The sequence below is a fragment of the Melospiza georgiana genome, chromosome Z (assembly GCF_028018845.1).
Source record: "Melospiza georgiana isolate bMelGeo1 chromosome Z, bMelGeo1.pri, whole genome shotgun sequence".
NCBI classification, from domain to species: domain Eukaryota; kingdom Metazoa; phylum Chordata; class Aves; order Passeriformes; family Passerellidae; genus Melospiza; species Melospiza georgiana.
In genome coordinates, this window is record NC_080465.1 from 45,702,268 (window position 1) to 45,719,485 (window position 17,218).

Sequence of the window (17,218 nt, forward strand, 5' to 3'; positions counted from 1 at the left end):
TATGCATCATATCTCGATTCATAAATGAAGTTACCATAACTGTAAACTCCCAAGTCTTTTATGAGTGCAGTGGTGTTAGGTGAACATAAACTGCCATGATCAATGTTGCTGTTTATAGAGTACATTTAACTAAGCAGCAGAGTAACAGGGCCCTGTTGAACCACATTCACTGCAGCTTGAGAAGTTGTCTCAGCTTTCAGTGTGAGCCTATTGTTTGTGAACAGAGAAAAATGCATGAGTGATGTTTGGAGGCTGTCTTGGGCAAAGTGATCACAAAAGGAGGTTTCCATTCTTGGACAAGTAAGGATACGGGTCAGCAGCTCTGCCTCCTTGGACTTTCAGAGGGCAAACTAGGGCCTCTTCAGGAAACTAATTGAGAGAGTCCTGTTGGAGGTAGTCCTTAAGAGCAATGGAAGAGTCCAGGAAAGCAGAAGGAAATCCTAGCAAGAGGTGCAGGAGCAGGGTGTACCCAGGTGCTGAGAGATGAGTTGGTGAGAAAGGAGGTCAGCCTGGCTCACCAGAGAGCTCCAGTTGGAACAGGCAGAGAGAAATTTTATAACCTCTGGAAGAAAGGACAAGTAACTCATCAGGACTACAAGGGTGCTATGAGGTTATGCAGGGAGAAAATCAGAAGGGCCAAAGCCCAGCTAGAACTTGACCTGAATACTGGTGAAAAAGACAACAAAAAATGTTTTTGCAACTACATCAGCAACAAAATGTCCACTGAGAATCTCCATCCTTTAGTGTATGCAGAAGGAAACAGTAATGAAGGGTAAAGCAAAAGCTTAATGCTTTCTTTGTTTCAGTTTTTAACAGTAAGCCCAGTTATCCTCAGAGTATCAAGTCCCTTGAAGTAGAAGACAGTGATGAGGAGCAAAATGAAGTACTCATAATTCACAAAGCAATGGCTAGTAGTTGCTAAACCATTTAGCTGCAAGTCTGTGGGACCAGATGGGATCCACCAAGATTACTGATGAAACTGGTTGGAAGAGCTGTAAATAATTTTAAGGCACCAAGAAAACACCTCAAATCATTTACCACGGTCCCGGTTGATGGGGGAGGTGACTACAAATTGATAAATGTAATTTGCTATATGCCCTGGATGTTTTCGTATGGGAGTGCATGGAATCCATTTTCCAATTCGTTTTGGACCGTAGATTCGGACACCCAAGAGTTTACCTAACATTTAAGGCATTTTTTCCGGTCTTGGAACGGAGAGCAGCTGTTTTTCCCTGGATTGCTAACTGCACAGGGCAAGCCCCATTTCCCCCGTCTCCAGCAGGAGAAGACCCTTTGGGGGAGGATCTGCTGCTTCCCAGCCCCGCTGCATCCCTGCGGGGGGGCGAAGTTTCGCCGGGAGCCGAAGTTTTTTTCTCTGCATCTTCAGAGCATGCTCAGATGGAGCGGTCTCTCTCCCCTCCTCCTCTCTCTCCGGGGGATGAAGAATGGGTGGCGCCGCCCCGGCCAGTGCCGCGAGCACCGCCTCACCCCGCCCCGCGGGTGCGGGCGCTTTCCCGCACGGCGTCTCCCTTGGCCGTCCCTCCGGCAGAGCCTGCGAGCTCAGGAACGCCATTTCCCGGGGCTGAGCCGCTGTTGCTAGGCGACGAGGACGCGGCTGCTGCTTCTGGCTCGGCGGTGGAGGCATTCTCTCCGGCCGCGGCCCCCCCGCCGCCTCCACCGACCGCCCCGGCAGTTCTGTCGCCGTCGGGGACTTTGTCCTCCGTGTCTGCGTCAGAGGTTGCCCTGGAAGCGGCGGCTTCTTCGAACTTGGACCATCCTGGGCCAGTTGCCCTTGCAGCAGCGGCCCTGGCGGCCGGCCTTTCCTTCTGTGGAGGAGGCGGGGCTCGCCAGCTGGCTGTGGGTGCCGCCCGTTTGGCTGCGTTCAAAATCAGCGTTCTCGGCGGGTTGGGGGGTGTTTGGTCAGTTGCTGCCCCTTGCAGGTTGCCATCTCTGCCGCCCCTTGCGCGTCCCAGCGGCGAGGGGCAGGTGCTTCCCGAGAGTTCTGCCTTTGGTCCCCAGCCCAGAGGGGGGGTGCCGTGAGGCAGATGGGAGACACACCTGATGCATTTGCATTGCAGAGGCAGAGGGCAGAGCTGGAAGCAATCATGGCTTGCTTGCTCTGGGGAACAAACATTCCTAGACCCGATATGAGGATTCTTGGGGCTTCGTCTATTTCCCTGCTGCTGGCATGCCTTTTTTGGGAAAGGAAGCGTCTCACCACCCATTCTGCCATTGTACTGGCAGCAGGGTGCAGGCCTGTGGCAAGGCAGAGTCTGCCTCCTGAGTTTGGCCTGGGCTGTTGGGCTCAGGTTCCTGGGCCAGGGCCACCGCCCAGCCTCCTGATGGCTTTGGGGGTTTTGCTTCCCCCTTCCGGCCCTGGCCCGCCTTTTGTGGGCCATATCTGGGGTTCCTGGTCCCTCTCCATGAGCCAGGGCCCCCCAGGGCCTCTCTCTGGCTGCTCTGCTGCTCTTTTCGATGACACACCAAAAAAAAAAAAAATTTATTAAGAGAGTTGAAATAGCTGACAGCAGCTCTGAAGCATTGAAGTGCCAAAAATTACCTTCATCCCAAGTTGTTCAAAAAGGGCTGTGGCCAGGATATTCCAAAAGTTGTTTCAAAATTGTTTGAAATTGTTTTGTGACTGTCAATGGACTTTTGATAACTATTGATGGACTTTTCTGCAGCAAGCCTGTTTCAGGATCAAAAGAGACTTTCAGAGATGGCGAAGAGGAACATCTTCAGTCCATGGACTTTTTCCTGAAGCTCAGCTGCTTGGACTTGAACTTTCTTTGCATTGTTTTTGCATTTTCTTATATTGTAAGATTGTTTTCGTGATTTGATAGAATTGTATGTTCTACAGGTGAAGAAATTCCCTGTTCATTCCACACCAGCACTTGATTGAGATTTGGATTAGCAACAGATAACCTGTCAAGTGTTTGTTCTTTCCTCTGCATGTGCACAGCATAGAAAATTACAAACACTTTTCTTTCTAATTTAAATAAATAAAAGAAAGGTGACATGTCACAGACATTTTTTCATTAAAATCCTTTTGTTAGGATTTTTCCTGCTGAAGCGGAGAAGTTTCAGCAACAAAATGTAAACAATGGTTATCTGCTGCTGTGGAATGCAACAGGTGGATCCGTGATTTGTCTCGGGTGGATGTTTGGATTTACTGACCACTCACGGCAAAGCTGAGTCTCGCTTTCTGCTGAGACACAGCCCTTTGTTATTGATTCCTTTTCTATTCTTACCCTAGCTAGCCTTCTGAGAACTTTCCTTCTATTCTTTTTAGTATAGTTATAATGTAATATATATATCATAAAATAATAAATCAAGCCTTCTGAACATGAGGTGAACATTCTCGCCTTTCTCTTCATCCTGCAACCCTTGCAAGCGCTATAACAAGGAGGCTCAGGGGAGACCTTAGCAATCTCTACAACTGCTTAAAAGGAAGAGGTAGCCAGGTGGGTGTTGGCCTCTTTTCCCAGCTAACTAATGACAGGACAAGAAGAAATGGCCTCAGATTACCATTAAACATAAGGAAAAATTTCATCACTGCAATTCATCATTGAGTCAGGTATTGGAATAGAGCACCCACTGAAGTGGTGGAGTCACCATTCCTGGAAGTGTTCAAAAAACATGGGGACATGGTTTAATAGTAAAGTTGGTGATGTTGCTGGGTTAATGTTTGACTTACTGACCTTACCAGGTTTTTTCAGCCTTAATGATGCTTTGATTTTGTTCTATAACTCCATCAAAAACAGCTGATGCAAAGTTTAGTTCAGTTTAAAATAAATTAAGTATTTCAGTAGAAGCAGTAATGCTCTTAGGATGTTGGCTAAAAATGAAGCCAGAAAAAAAGACTGACTAGGCTAAAATAAAGAGAAAGCAAACATTAAAAGAAAAAAAATCACTGGAAAAAACAAACAAATTGCAAAGGACTTTAGACACTGGAATTTTAAGAGTTGATAATTGCTCTTGGGAGAGATGTGTACACAACTATTTTTAAAGAATAGAGGTAGGTTACATTGTTTGCTTTTTATACCCAACAGTACAGTAACTTAATCAAATTTTTGATACACGTACAAAGGATTGAGAAGTTTACTCAACTTAGTATCCTGGCCTTTCCCTTTGTCAAAGATTTCAGTACCATGATACAGATTAATTAAATATGAAAGATGCAAGTAAACATGAAAAAGTTACAAGCACTGTCCTGGGACATGGTGGGGGTTTTTATCTTTAATTTTGCATAGAAGAGATGCAAGAAAGACAGTAGGCTTTGTAAGAAACATGTAGATGTTTTTACTTCAAAATACAAATTTACCAGAAATGCAGAATTAGGGCACTTTAGGTACATTAAAAATAGTAGAACTGGTAATTGCTCTGTCCTGGTATTTGCCATATTTAGGAACTATGAAAAATATTTGTTCTTCCTAGGTCCCTCTCTGGGTCCCACATGCTCAGGTTTTTTCTGCTTAAGCTGGAAGCTTCAATGCCTGCCTTACTTCACTGTTATATTAATGATGCTGATATCCTCATAGGGTTTGTCAGTTTTGGGATTGACTTTGACATTTGAGATTCTCTGAACAACTTCCATTCCTTTAGTCACCCGTCCAAACACACTGTGCTTGTTGTCGAGCCAAGGCTGTTTGAAAGCACAGGAGGAAAAGAAAAGCATATTAAATAGAAAGCAGCATGTAGGTTAGGTACCAAACCAAAAATAAAGTGTACATGGATACATTTTGTGTGTCCAGATTATGGAAGCCAACACCCTGTAAACATTAGCATGCAAGGAAATACTAGAATGCAGCTAACACTGCTTTCCTAAAGTACTACAGAGGTCATGTTCTACCAGTGCAGTAGCACTGTATAGTTCATTTTAAAGTGCATTCTCAGTTCACAGAAATGTTTCAGTCTTTCTGTTTCATATTATTTTCACAAAGGAATTTTAAGTGTCAGTACAGAATACTACCCAATTCAATACTGAGATGGTATGCCCAATTTCAATATAGGCTCTCATACAACTTAATAAACCTCAGAACTATGGTAGTTAGTTTTTTTTAAATATATTACTTTGAAGTCCTATAAGAATGCAGTTTTTATAAGCGTTACTTTTAAGTTTCTATATCTTAGATTCACATATCAAAATTTTTATTGTCGTTTTTATTGGCTCTGAATCTATACACAGATCAAATGAAATTTTTAAACCTGAACACTGGCTTCCTGGTATAGCTACAATCAGACACATTTAGAGAGACATCCTGGCACCATATCCAAACCCCAAACAATCTAAGGAATACCTAGATTTCCATCAAGTTTAAACCACTATTATTAACATAAGATGCTCTAGTAATACATAATTGCAAACATGCCTAGGAATTTTATACCAACCTCACTCCATTTAAAGGCAAAAGGCCTCTTGATCACAGTGATGGAAAAGTATTTCTATCTTGTAAGGGACAGTTTTAGTGAAGCCTATACACTACACATCACGTGTATCATTTATTTGTAAAGTAAGCACTAATGTGTTCCTTTTTTCATGAGAAAAAAGTTGATTTTTTACTATCTAGGTAGCCTCTCAGGCCTTAAATTGAACTTTTAGCATTACTTACAGTTGGGACTACTGTTATAAAAAACTGGGATCCATTGGTATTTGGTCCTGCATTAGCCATGCTGAGTGTATATGGTCTGTCATGTCGTAAAGTTGAATGAAACTCATCTTCAAATTCTCCTCCCCAAATACTTTCACCTCCCATTCCTGTACCAGTTGGGTCACCAGTCTGAATCATGAAACCCTGCACAAAAATTGTAAGTGATCACATTACTGCATAGAATACATAATCATAAGTGTTATGTGCTAGGTGACATTTTTTCAAACTTACTTCAAACATATCCACAAAATGTGCTAAAATGTTGTGTGTAAGGGAGAAAGCATTTAAGACTTTTTTGTGTCTAACAAGTACTTGAGAAAAAGCAAGGTTACTCACTGTACCTGCCAATGAAGGAAACCTGACTGTCTCTACCTTTTGCAAATTCTTAGGCTCTGTCACTTGATTCTGGTGCGACAGAAATAAAAAGCCTTACAAGAAAGGTATTCTGACATGAAGCAAAGTTTTAGTTCAAGCAGGATAGCAGGACTCATCTTTCAATTTTCAGTTTTCTGCTACCTTATCAGTTGCAGAACAGCTCCTACGACTTTAGTAACTGCTAAAGCTATTTAGGACATCGGAGCTGTTCAGAATTATAAGGAACTCTAAATGTACTCCAACAATCCTGTGTGCAAAAGGGAAATGGAATTGTTAACAGAGGACTGACCAGCAGAGTACATTACGCAAATTAACAAAAAATTAACATGTTACAAGTTACCTTGATGATACGGTGAATTATGTGTCCATTGTAGTAACCATTCCTGCTGTGCACACAGAAGTTTTCCACCGTTTTGGGGCACCTAAAATCATTCAACCGAAAACACAATAATATTTGTCTGGTGACAGAGCCATAAAGATTTCAGCTGGGACTAAGACCCCCTTGTGCTGTGCAATGTTTCAGGACTCTGTAGGAAGGGATTTAGCCACCTAAGGGAAAAACACATCTCCAACTCCTCAAACCTAAGCTTAAAAAGAGCTGAAAGCAAAAAGCTTGAGAATTACAAAGCTGTGTGATTACCCAGAAAGGCAGCAGCCGTGTTGATAGCACAGGGATGTTTTAGCTGTTGCTGAGCAGGGCTTATGCACTGTTGAGGCCTTTTCTGCTCCTAATCCCACTCTGCCAGTGAGGAGGCTGGGGCTGTAGGAGTTGAGAGGGGACCTAGCTGAGACAGCTGAACCCAGCTGACCACAGGGATGCTCCATTGCACATATGGCATTATGTTCAGCACATAAAAGCTGAGGGAAAAAGCAGGGGACATGCAGAGTAATGGTGATTTGCCTTCTCAAGTACCCACTCCACGTGAGGGAAGACCTGTTTTCTTGGAGATAGTAGAACATCTGCCTGTCCAGGTTCCCTATTTTGCTTTGCTTGGGTGCATGCCTTTTGCTTTCCCTATTAAACTCTCTGTACCTCAACTCACAAGTGTTTTCACTATTACTCTTCAAGTGCTCTCCCATTCCACCAAGGGAGACATGAGCAAGTGGTTCTGGGGGTCTTAGTTGCTGGCTGGGGTTAAACCATGAGAGCCAGAAACCAAATCTGTCTCCTGAAGGCCTAGTTCAAGGCACCACTGACTATAGGTTCCCTAGTTTTCTATCTGCACTCCCGATACGGAGAAAATGGCCAAGCTGAGTCCACAGGTGTAGAGTTACTCTAGTCTAACTGTGAAATGGAGTATTAGCTTGGGTTTTAGTGACACTCCAAGCTATCTTGTGAAAAAGAGCACCAATGTCATAACTAATGGAACAGACTAGATTATAGTCCCAGTTCTTGCTGAGCAGTACAGAGTCATTTACAACTTTATTTCACAATGACATGACCGAAGAATTCAAAGATGTACAGAGCCATATCCTATATGCTCTTCTTTAAAGTTTTAATCACACTAAAGAGATTTTAATTTAAAGCTCAGCTGGGAGAAAATACTACAGTAAGAAAGGACAAACCTAACAATGGATGAACCAACCCTAGTAATGCTCTATTTAAAACTGCATACAGAACATTGCAGTGAAGCACCTTGCAATACTGTGCATGCATGACACATTAGCATGACAATTTAAAGAAAGAATTAATGTAGCTTGACCTGTAACTTGCTGGCAAGAGCTCTACCATTACTACAACCTATATGCTATAATTATGAATTCCAGAAACTAGAGCCAGATGCAAGGAAATACTGGTAAAGACTGCAGTAAAAGTCTGGTAGCCCTAGAGGGTAGAATTGAGGTTGACCTCCTGTGCTTAAGACCAAAGATGTATTTACTTTTGGAGACGCATGGAATACATCAACATAATTAAGGTTTCTATGTATAGCAATATATTATATAAATTTCCTGTTAAATAAAAGATTATTTGCAATTTTTGCATCACAAAAGAGAGAGAAGGACATAATGATTTTAGCAATTGTCATGCAAAAAAATTTTCAATTCTTTGCCTGGTTTTGCATATACACAACACTAGTATTATATGCTGGTATAAATGTTATATGGCTTTTAAAGGAGCTGCAATAACGAAGTGTAGTACACTGGCCACATTCAGAAGTTGCAACTACTATTCTTCTGGCTCGCACAGACCTGCTGCCAAATCTGCTGCTGCTGCCAACATCATCTTTCTTTTTCAAGATCTGTGCAAACAGCATTGCCTTATAAAACAGAGCTTACACAGAAGAGTATCATTATCTGTTCAAGAACAAAAGTTAAGAAAGGAAAACCCTCCCTGAATCAATAACTAAATAAACCCAAACACAATTCCAAAAACTCCTGTGCTCCAGACTATTTTTACCCTACTTTATTTTTGTTTGTTAAGAGTCACATTCCTCCCTTAGCATATTAAGAAACTGTCAGGAAACAAAAACAGTAGAAAAAAGGAAAGAAAATAATTATTTCTGGCATAAGTCTTGGACACTGCAACCACAAGGGGCAAAAGAAAGCAACAAAACCAAAAAACCCAGAAAAAACAGCAACTACATACTCAACAGGAAAAAGCTTGATATGAATATCTCCCATGCTTGTGTGGATGATGGCACTGTCTGACACTCTTTTGGGACCTTCTGCCTGAGTGGCTGCCATGACCTCTTCTTTAGAAGGTTTCTCATTAAATACATCTCTGTCAGAATCTGCACTCTTTGTGTCTTCTGGTTCACGTTTAGTAAACTGAAGCACAAAAGAAAAGAAGGTTAACTGTTTTTTTCTTTTTTCCTCTTAAAATACACAGTGCCCTGCACCCAACACATCAATGTCATTATTCAACCTGCTGAACACCCAATTCAATTTGAAATGTACAAAGACAATTCATAGACAGTCTATCCTTGGACTGCTGTGTTATGTTACCAGCATTTCCACAGTCACAAGTTCCAGTAAAACTACATGCAAATCCAAGTAACTTTTAATAATCTGTTATCTTTAAACTTTTCCCTTTACAACAAGAGTCTGCACTAGTTCAGCATCTTTTCTTTAAAATGAGGTGGAGAATACCAGGCTGTTTTGCTATACTAAAATGAAACTGGCAGGCTTTATGCCAAAAGGATTAGCTGTGCTTTGCAGTTGTGCTACAAAGTTAAAATAAATCCTCCTATTCCAATACTGCATTAATATAAAACTACAGAGACCCAGCAAATTTAAGGCATAATAGACAGTCCAAACTCTAATCTCTATGGCTATGACCTCTCAAATGAGCTACTAACCACTCTGAAATTGTTTGTTTGGTTCCACCTCACCTAAAAACCCAACTGTGAACAGGAAGATGACTCCTTTCTTTATTGCTTATATGTCCTTATTGTTACCAAGTCTTGATTCTTGTCTGAAATTTTTTTCTATTATATTTTTTTATGCATACAGTTGCTTATTGTTTCTTTATAAAATCTGGTTAGTTTTCAAAGTGCTCTTACTTAGGTTCTTTTTCAACAAGAACAAAAGGATATCTTCTTGGGGGAATAAAAATTTATGAAAAAATCACAGCTGTTTCTAGTTAACATACAGATAGTTCAAGATAAAAATTCTAAATATACTTGCAACATAAAGAGACTCCTTTGTAAAAGCTGCATTTACAACTACAAAAAGCACTAGAAAGGTGCAAAGAGAAAAACAAAAAAATAATGTAGAGTAATCAATACAAGAATGGAGCTATTTAAATAGAAACTCCACACACCATGTAAAACCTGTTTTTTTTAAAAGCTGTGCAGATTACTGTTGGATCTGCCTGAATATTCTGGAGAACAGGATTTTCAGATGCCTTCATCTCTATAGTGATCGCTGCACGATGTTTCTTTGCTACTCCTTGGAACAAAGCCAGTTGCATCATTCTGATGTTCTCTTGTTTTCCCAAGATACGAATACACCTGAAATTCAAGATGTAAAGAGGTGTAACGTTCAGCTGCTCAGTCAGAAAATATCTTCTTTCTGAATGTTAGATTCAGAGCAAAATTTCAAAATCCTCTCAAAATAATTATTTATTAATAATTTTTATGATGTTTCTCTATTTAAATTTGGTACCTTAATTTACCAGTCAGCCTCCTTGTGCAATAAAAATCCCAACTAAATGATCCATCTTTACTTGACATTTACATTATCCCATCCAGTTAGATAGAAATTAATTAATTACACATTTTTAATACATGTGCTTGCTATCTGTCTAAGCTGTAATCTCCAGTGACTCCTTACAAAGAATGGGAGCCTTACAGTGTAATGTAAGGCTCTCAAATAAGAAGACAAAAAAAAAGATTAGACACCTCCACAGTCATATCAACTTTTAAATACACTCTAAATTTGACTGAATAAAGACTTTAAAACAGAAGTTTATCTCTCTGTGTGTCACTGGAACTCACCTGTTAGTCTCTACATTTATGACCTTAATGCCCAACATAGTTCCATAGAGAACGAAGTGTCCAGTTTCATCAAAAATTATATTAATTAATCTTACTGCATCCACTTTCTCCAGCTCACGCTCAACTGCCATACGCCGCCCAAACTCCATGTCAGGCAGTTGTTGTCTCATCTGCTGAAGTTCAGTAAACATCTACAAAAAAAAACCCCAGCACTACTATAATAACATATTTTAAACTTTTTTTCCAGTAAAACAGTGATACACATGATTAGAAAATACTGAATTCAAGTGAGATTACTCCATTCAAACTTAACTGAAGGATTTAGATAAATACAAGGAATACTCTCTTTATTTTAATGATACAACAGGCATATTGTAGGACTAGGCTTAAGCATGAGAAAATGTGCAGTTGTCTATCAAATTTCTTAGAAGATGACAAATTTAATTCATTTTCATGGTGTCACTTGCAATGGGCTTTGTCCACCATCTTCCACAATTGCTTTCTAGTTAAGTGTAATCTAGCAGCATGAAAACAGAAATGAAAATCAACAACTCTGTTTCACTATGTAGGTAACATAACCAGTAAGAATTCATTTTGGGGCAAAGCAATCTAAGAGACAAGCAAGAGAACACCTCTTGGTGAGAGAAGGCCTTTTTTGCAAGGAAAATATGGGAAGGAAGCTTCCCTTTAGAAATAAACTATAGCTTAGGTGAATGCGCAGGCAAACAAATGCAAGTAAGTAGAGAAAACATTTCGAGAAGGAGAAACAAGACAAAACTCACACTCAGAGATTCATCAAAGACTCTCATGAGCTTTCCCGTCAGAAAACGAAAAATTCTAACTTTTCTGTCAGACCCAAGAGTGGCCATTTTCTTGCCATCGGGCGAAAAACTTATACTGGATGGGTAAGCCTTGCATTTAGCAAATTCGTAGAGATCGGTATCCGTTTTATACTCCCAGTTCACATTCTTGGGAAATTTATATTCATGAGGAGTACCGGTCCAGTACTCAATCATTCCGGACTTGTCCGAAGACACAACTGCTTTGTAGACAGGGTTCAGGCGTATCTGAGTAAGAGGAGACATATGGAGTTTATCGAAAACGTGAAGTGGCTGGTTATTTCCTCGTCCATCATATATGAATATTTTCCCTGTACTTTTCTCAGATGTTGCAACAGAAGATATAGCATCTCCAGGGCAATATACCCATTCACACTGGCCAGGGTGGTAGCTGCAACAAAGAGCAGAAAGGAAAAAAAATTAAAAATAAAGTAGGAATGGTTTTAATTAGGTAAGAGTCAAATTATGCTGTAAACTTGAAATCAAACACCAGAAGCAAATTTTAAAATTTATTTACTAGTTTTGCTAATACATATCTTGCTAATATTGAGCATATTATAGGCAAGTTTTACCAAGAAATACCATTCAGCAGAAGACTACCAATTTCTGTTCCTTCCATATTGTTTTGTAAAGAGGCTGTGATAGTCCAAGTAGAAAGTGGGTAAAAAGGACTAATTTGGATAGAAATTCAGATTAAAAGCCCAAGCGGCATTAATATATAATGTAAGTCAATACCATTCCTTGTCCATCTTTTAAGTGAGTAATGACTCAGTAGTATTGAAGACAACTGCACCTCTGCCATACACTTTTGCAAAAGTTCAACTAGATCTTGCCAGAAAAAAAACCACAAACCCACAAAATCTCCAAGAAGTGATACAAGCCAAATTAAGACAAGCCCTCTATATTCAATAAGGGTTGTGAGTGCATTTAAGAAGGAACTCATTTGCTACTTGCAAAAATCTACAAATAAGGTAAGTCAGAGATACAGTCAATAATATGTCTGTTTTAAAGTCTGTAAGCAAAGATTCTGAAAACTAGAACTCAAACTAAATTGCAAACGGCAAAAAAATTATACAATCTCCAGAGGAAACATGTTTAGTATCCTTTTACAAACTGAACTAACGAATGCTGATGGACTGATGATATTCTGACATTATGACAAGACACCAGTAATTTAGATTTTCAATTTCTGTCTGTAAAGAGAAACAAATACTTTGTCTCAAATTCATTAGGAAGAACAGGATCAAATAAATATGAAGTCTCTGCAGAAATAGGCAACGTTTTCCAGATGACAGATGGAAGCATAAAGCAGAGAGCTAAAGATTTGCAGAGAGCCATGGTCTATAGATTAGTTGTAGAACTGGAAAGCTCTGAAGATCAGGGGTGCTTTTTTGAATATAATTTTCTTTTTTCTATAATTTCACCAATTTTGTAATAACAGTACAGGGCTATGTCAAAAATGACAGCAAAATCAAAAAGCTTAAGCCTAACTGGAATTTTTCCAGAACAGACAGAGAGAATCAATTCCTACAGGTGAAGTACATTATCTGGAGGATGACACTAAAACTGCAACAAACAAAGCAGATAGCATATGCTTTTATTACATGTTCTTGTAAAGGCTTCTTTCCCTGGCTTTACGCTTCTATTCAGTTTCAAAACTAACCAATACACCATGGTGTGGTGTTTATTTTTCTCTGGTATTGTTATAATTCCAGTAGCATCCATTCCTGTTTCTCCCAGATCCTTCAGGTACATAATGTGTAACTATAAGACTAAAGAAAAAAACAATATTGCTTCTAGCAGAAAAAGGAAATTGTATCCCTATGACAACAAATGAGGCAATACAGGCAGGACAAATCCCTTCCCTACTGGAACTACTAACAGACTGTAATTTTTAAACTCAGTGCCAAAAAACAGAGAGAAATTATGCCTAGCTAAATATTTGGAGAAACCCCACATCTTTGTGCATAATATGTAACACTGAGGAAGCTCCTTTTCTACTCCTCTCTTCCAGTGCTGCAGTAGTAATTTTTTCTATTCAGTCAGGCATTCTCCAGCCATTGGATTAATTTCAGATGCAGGCTTACTCAACTTCATATGACTGAGGCATGGGCGAAAGGGAAGAACTCAAGAACCCCAAATTACTAACTAATCTCTTAGCAAAACAACCCCCACTGATAATCTCAAAAGAACACTTCTGAGAAATAAGTAACTTACCCAAGTTTCAGCATGTTGATCATGTCAAAGTTGACTACATCAAACACCTTCATCGCTTTGTCATCTCCAACAGAACAGAACAATGCCCCCTCTGAACTAACAGCAATACTCTCAATAACACCTGTGAATTAATTTAAGATACTATTAAGAAATAGGAAAGGACATCCTTCATTCCAGTATTACATACGGAAAACCTACAGAGGCTGAAACCTGTTTCCCAACTGTTTTGTCACCTTTTTCATTTAAAACTCCACTTGAATTCAATTAAATATTATTTAAAAAAATAAAATTCACAAAACAGCACTTGATGGCCTACCAGTATTTAGACTCAGGTATGTGATAATCAAAAATTTACGAAAAACATAGTAAAATATTATAATGGCAGTAAATTTAGTTTAAAATGTTGATTTTAGAAAATTGGGAACATTATGATGGGGTAAACATCATGTGCTCCTCAGCTGGCATCTCTCAACAGGGTAAAAGAAGCAGAACTCTACAGATTATTACACCCATGATACTCAAAACTCCTCTGCAACTGAGCCTTCCATAAAGTTCTCACAATGCTGATTTTTCACATGGTAGGTTTTGTTCACACCTTTTGCTTCTATATATAAATAAGAAGCCGATAGTTAACCAGACTTTAGTATTTCTTGTCACTCTAAAAGGAAACCATGCTTTTACTACCTATCATTAAATATTTTTCTTACTGTGTAAGATTCTGCCTATCAAACTGGATGTTTTTGCTTCAGGCATATCATAGTTTCTAATACTGTTGAGAATATAATTTTCTGTCCAGCCTATTTAATGCTTAGCATAGTGTTGAAAACCTTTGCGTACTTATTAGCTCAGAAAATTGGGTCAAAGTTTCTCTTAACTGCAATTCTTCTGATAATTACAACAATAAGGCAGAATTTACTCTACAATTACAGTACTCCAGATGAAAATAACTACTTTTTTTCCACACTGCAAGGGGGAAGAAAAAGACTGAGGTATCCTTATTTAAAGTAACATATTTTTAAACTTCTCTGGATTTTATGAACATTTTTGTATATCTTGTTCACTTATGTTCCAGATATTCTCCCACAATCAGGCACAAAGCAACGCAAAGGCCTCATTTTTCATTTTCATGTTTCATTTTCATCTTATCCCTGCTACAGCTTGGGAGCAAAATGTAACAGGACAGAGGAATAAAAGGAATATTGGTAGGTATCATTTAATCTCTGACTGCACTAAAGGAACCCCAGAAACTCTCTCTCTATTTGCACTCTCTCTTCAAACAACAAAGAGCAAGGGAGAGGAAAAAGTAAACCCCTTTAGATAAGAAAGAGCAACTTCTCACCCAAGTGACTTCGGAAGTGTTTAACAAACTCAATCCCTTCTTCTATTTTCTTCCAGAATTTTACATGTCCATCATGACTGGCTGTTATGATAAAATCTGTCCTACAATTAGAAAAGAAAAATAAAATAAAGAAAACAGATGCACACACTATGCACCTTCCCACTGGTCAGTAATTTGCACTAGAATTAACATTGTGCAGAGAATGAATCTCAAGAAATTACTGTGAAAGTCTGTTTGAATAGGTACTTTAACTCCTGGAAAAACACAACAGGTATTTTAGTGCATTCTGGATTAATCCATGAAAAGTCAAAATGAAGAAAAATATAACACTAACCTTTTTGAATATGTAAATATAACTCCTATTTTAAGTCTGGTTTCATGGTAGTTACAATGTCTGTGAGTGAGATCTCTGCAATTCTGGTGAACAGTATTTTTTCAGAGGGAGTAAGTTATTACTTACTCCTGTATTTCCTGCATATTTTAACAAGGATTTTAAGATTCTCTTTTAGCCTATAAAAACAACTTGAATCTTGCTTCTAGGTAAGCAAGATATAACTTTTTTTTTTTAAAAAACCCACCATCTTTAAAAAACCACCTCAGGACACTACAACTTTCTGTTATAAAGCTTCTACAGTGAAAACTTCTTAGCTAACACAAAAATACACCCCAGATGAAGAAATACAATGGAGAACAAAAATACTTACTTTGTACATGCCACGTGTGTAATAACATCCCTGTGCATGTAACTGCGCTCATACATTGAAGCTGATGGAAGATTTTCAAGATAAACGTGTTCGAATTCAAGAACTACACAGAATAGAAAGATAAGTCAGGATTTTTTTTTTCATTAAGTTACATCTACATTTTGTTTTCTTTTACTTATCCTTTTATTGCTTACTCATGTTTAGTCTACATTCTGTTTTCTTTTACTTATTCTTTTATTGCTTAGTCATGTTTAGTCAAAAATATGCATGATTTTGTGCAAACATAATTAAAGAGCTTTTAGGTCTGGCATTGCACTCACACTTAGACATTTTCTGTGGAATAAAGCCACTCAAATGCTGCTTTAACTCATATTGCTCCATCCTCTTAAGGCAACTGTTACAGTAACTGTCTCACTGTTTCAAAAAGAAACAATGTCAATCAGTTTTTAAGTTACTGCCAGAAAACAGAACTTCATCTGAACCTCATTTCATTCTAAAACCACATGTATGCCTTTTGTTTTTACAAGATTTGTGATCCCACACAGGTCCTGTAGTCTAAATTTTAAGCATATACACCTATTTCATTGTTTAACTAGCCAATCTAAAATAATCTGATTTTGAGTTTTGTTTCTGATCTTTAGATCCTACTTGTTAACACCCTTGCAACAGTACTTTTTACTGAACGTGCATGTTTACATCTGATGATCATTGTTTTTTATACTTAAAGAAAACTTTAAGTGATACCCAGAGAGCTGGAAGTTGCTGCCCACATCAACACCTCATGCCAAAACACAGCCCGGAGGCTTCTCCTGCTGCTGCAGCTTAGGGTGGTGATCTGAAAGATGGATTAACTCCACAACAATTAACAGCACAGCTTCAGCCGGCACAGCAGCAGGGCTCTTAGCCTTAAGGTGTTCTCAGAGGAAGCAAAGGTCTTAGAGTCACAGAATGTTAAGGGGCTAGAATAAGCCTTAAATACCATCTAGCCCCCTCCTACTAGATGAAGTTGCTCCAAGCCTTATTCAGCCTGGTTTTAAATACTACCAGGGTTGGAGTACCCAAAAAAATCACTGGGCAACCTGTGCCAGCACCTCACAGTAAAGAATTTTTTTCTAATAGCTAACCTGAATTTTCCTTTTTTCAGTTTGCACCAACTAGTCTTGATGCTACCACTGCAGTTCCTGTCGAAGAGTCCATCTCCAGCTTCCTTCTAAGTCCCTTTAGGTACTGGAGGGTTGCTATGAGGTCTCCACGTAACTTCCTCCTCTGCAGACTGAACGGCCACAAGTTTCTCAGCACCAGGCACCCCCGCTCTGTAATTCCGCATCTGAAGGTTTCCCCCCCGTGTGCTCATTTTACATACGAGACGCAGCTTCAGGAGCCGGGCTCCCGACAGCTGCCCTCACCCCGCGGCCGCTCCCGCACGGCGTGGCCTGGACGCGATCCCACCGCCCCGACCCCAGTCGGGGCAGAGCTTCACTCCTCCCCTTACCTCTCCTTTTCTTCGCCTGCGCGGCTTCCCCCGGGAGCGGCCCGACCCAGCGTTCCTCCTCATCGTCCTCGTCCGCTGCCGCCGAATCGCCGCCACCCGCCTCCACCTCCGGCGGCTTTCGCTTGCGCTCCGGCTCGGTGGACGCCATGGCGCTGACGTCAG

The 17,218-nt window shown here is 39.6% G+C and overlaps 1 protein-coding gene across 1 annotated transcript; it reads right to left on the reverse strand.

The window, feature by feature from the left end:
* Nucleotides 1–4,278: 4,278 nt before the first annotated feature.
* PPWD1 (peptidylprolyl isomerase domain and WD repeat containing 1) lies at nt 4,279–17,215 on the reverse strand. Its single transcript, XM_058043466.1, has 11 exons — nt 17,057–17,215; nt 15,565–15,667; nt 14,861–14,961; nt 13,522–13,642; nt 11,248–11,695; nt 10,466–10,656; nt 9,790–9,979; nt 8,614–8,795; nt 6,367–6,448; nt 5,613–5,795; nt 4,279–4,645 (listed from the first exon to the last, which is right to left on the reverse strand). Exons 1-11 carry the CDS (start codon nt 17,202–17,204, stop codon nt 4,502–4,504), a joined length of 1,893 nt encoding a protein of 630 aa, XP_057899449.1. The 5' UTR covers nt 17,205–17,215; the 3' UTR covers nt 4,279–4,501.
* Nucleotides 17,216–17,218: the final 3 nt, after the last annotated feature.

What these genes read in the sequence shown, in the direction of transcription:
- PPWD1 (XM_058043466.1), bottom strand. Translation starts at nt 17,204, where the DNA reads ATGGCGTCCACCGAGCCGGAGCGCAAGCGAAAGCCGCCGGAGGTGGAG. An exon ending in ACACACGTGGCATGTACAAA is followed by an intron (nt 14,962 to 15,564) that starts GTAAGTATTTTT and finishes TTCTAATTGTAG; the next exon opens with GACAGATTTTATCATAACAG. An exon ending in TCTTTGATGAATCTCTGAGT is followed by an intron (nt 10,657 to 11,247) that starts GTGAGTTTTGTC and finishes TTTTTTTTGTAG; the next exon opens with ATGTTTACTGAACTTCAGCA.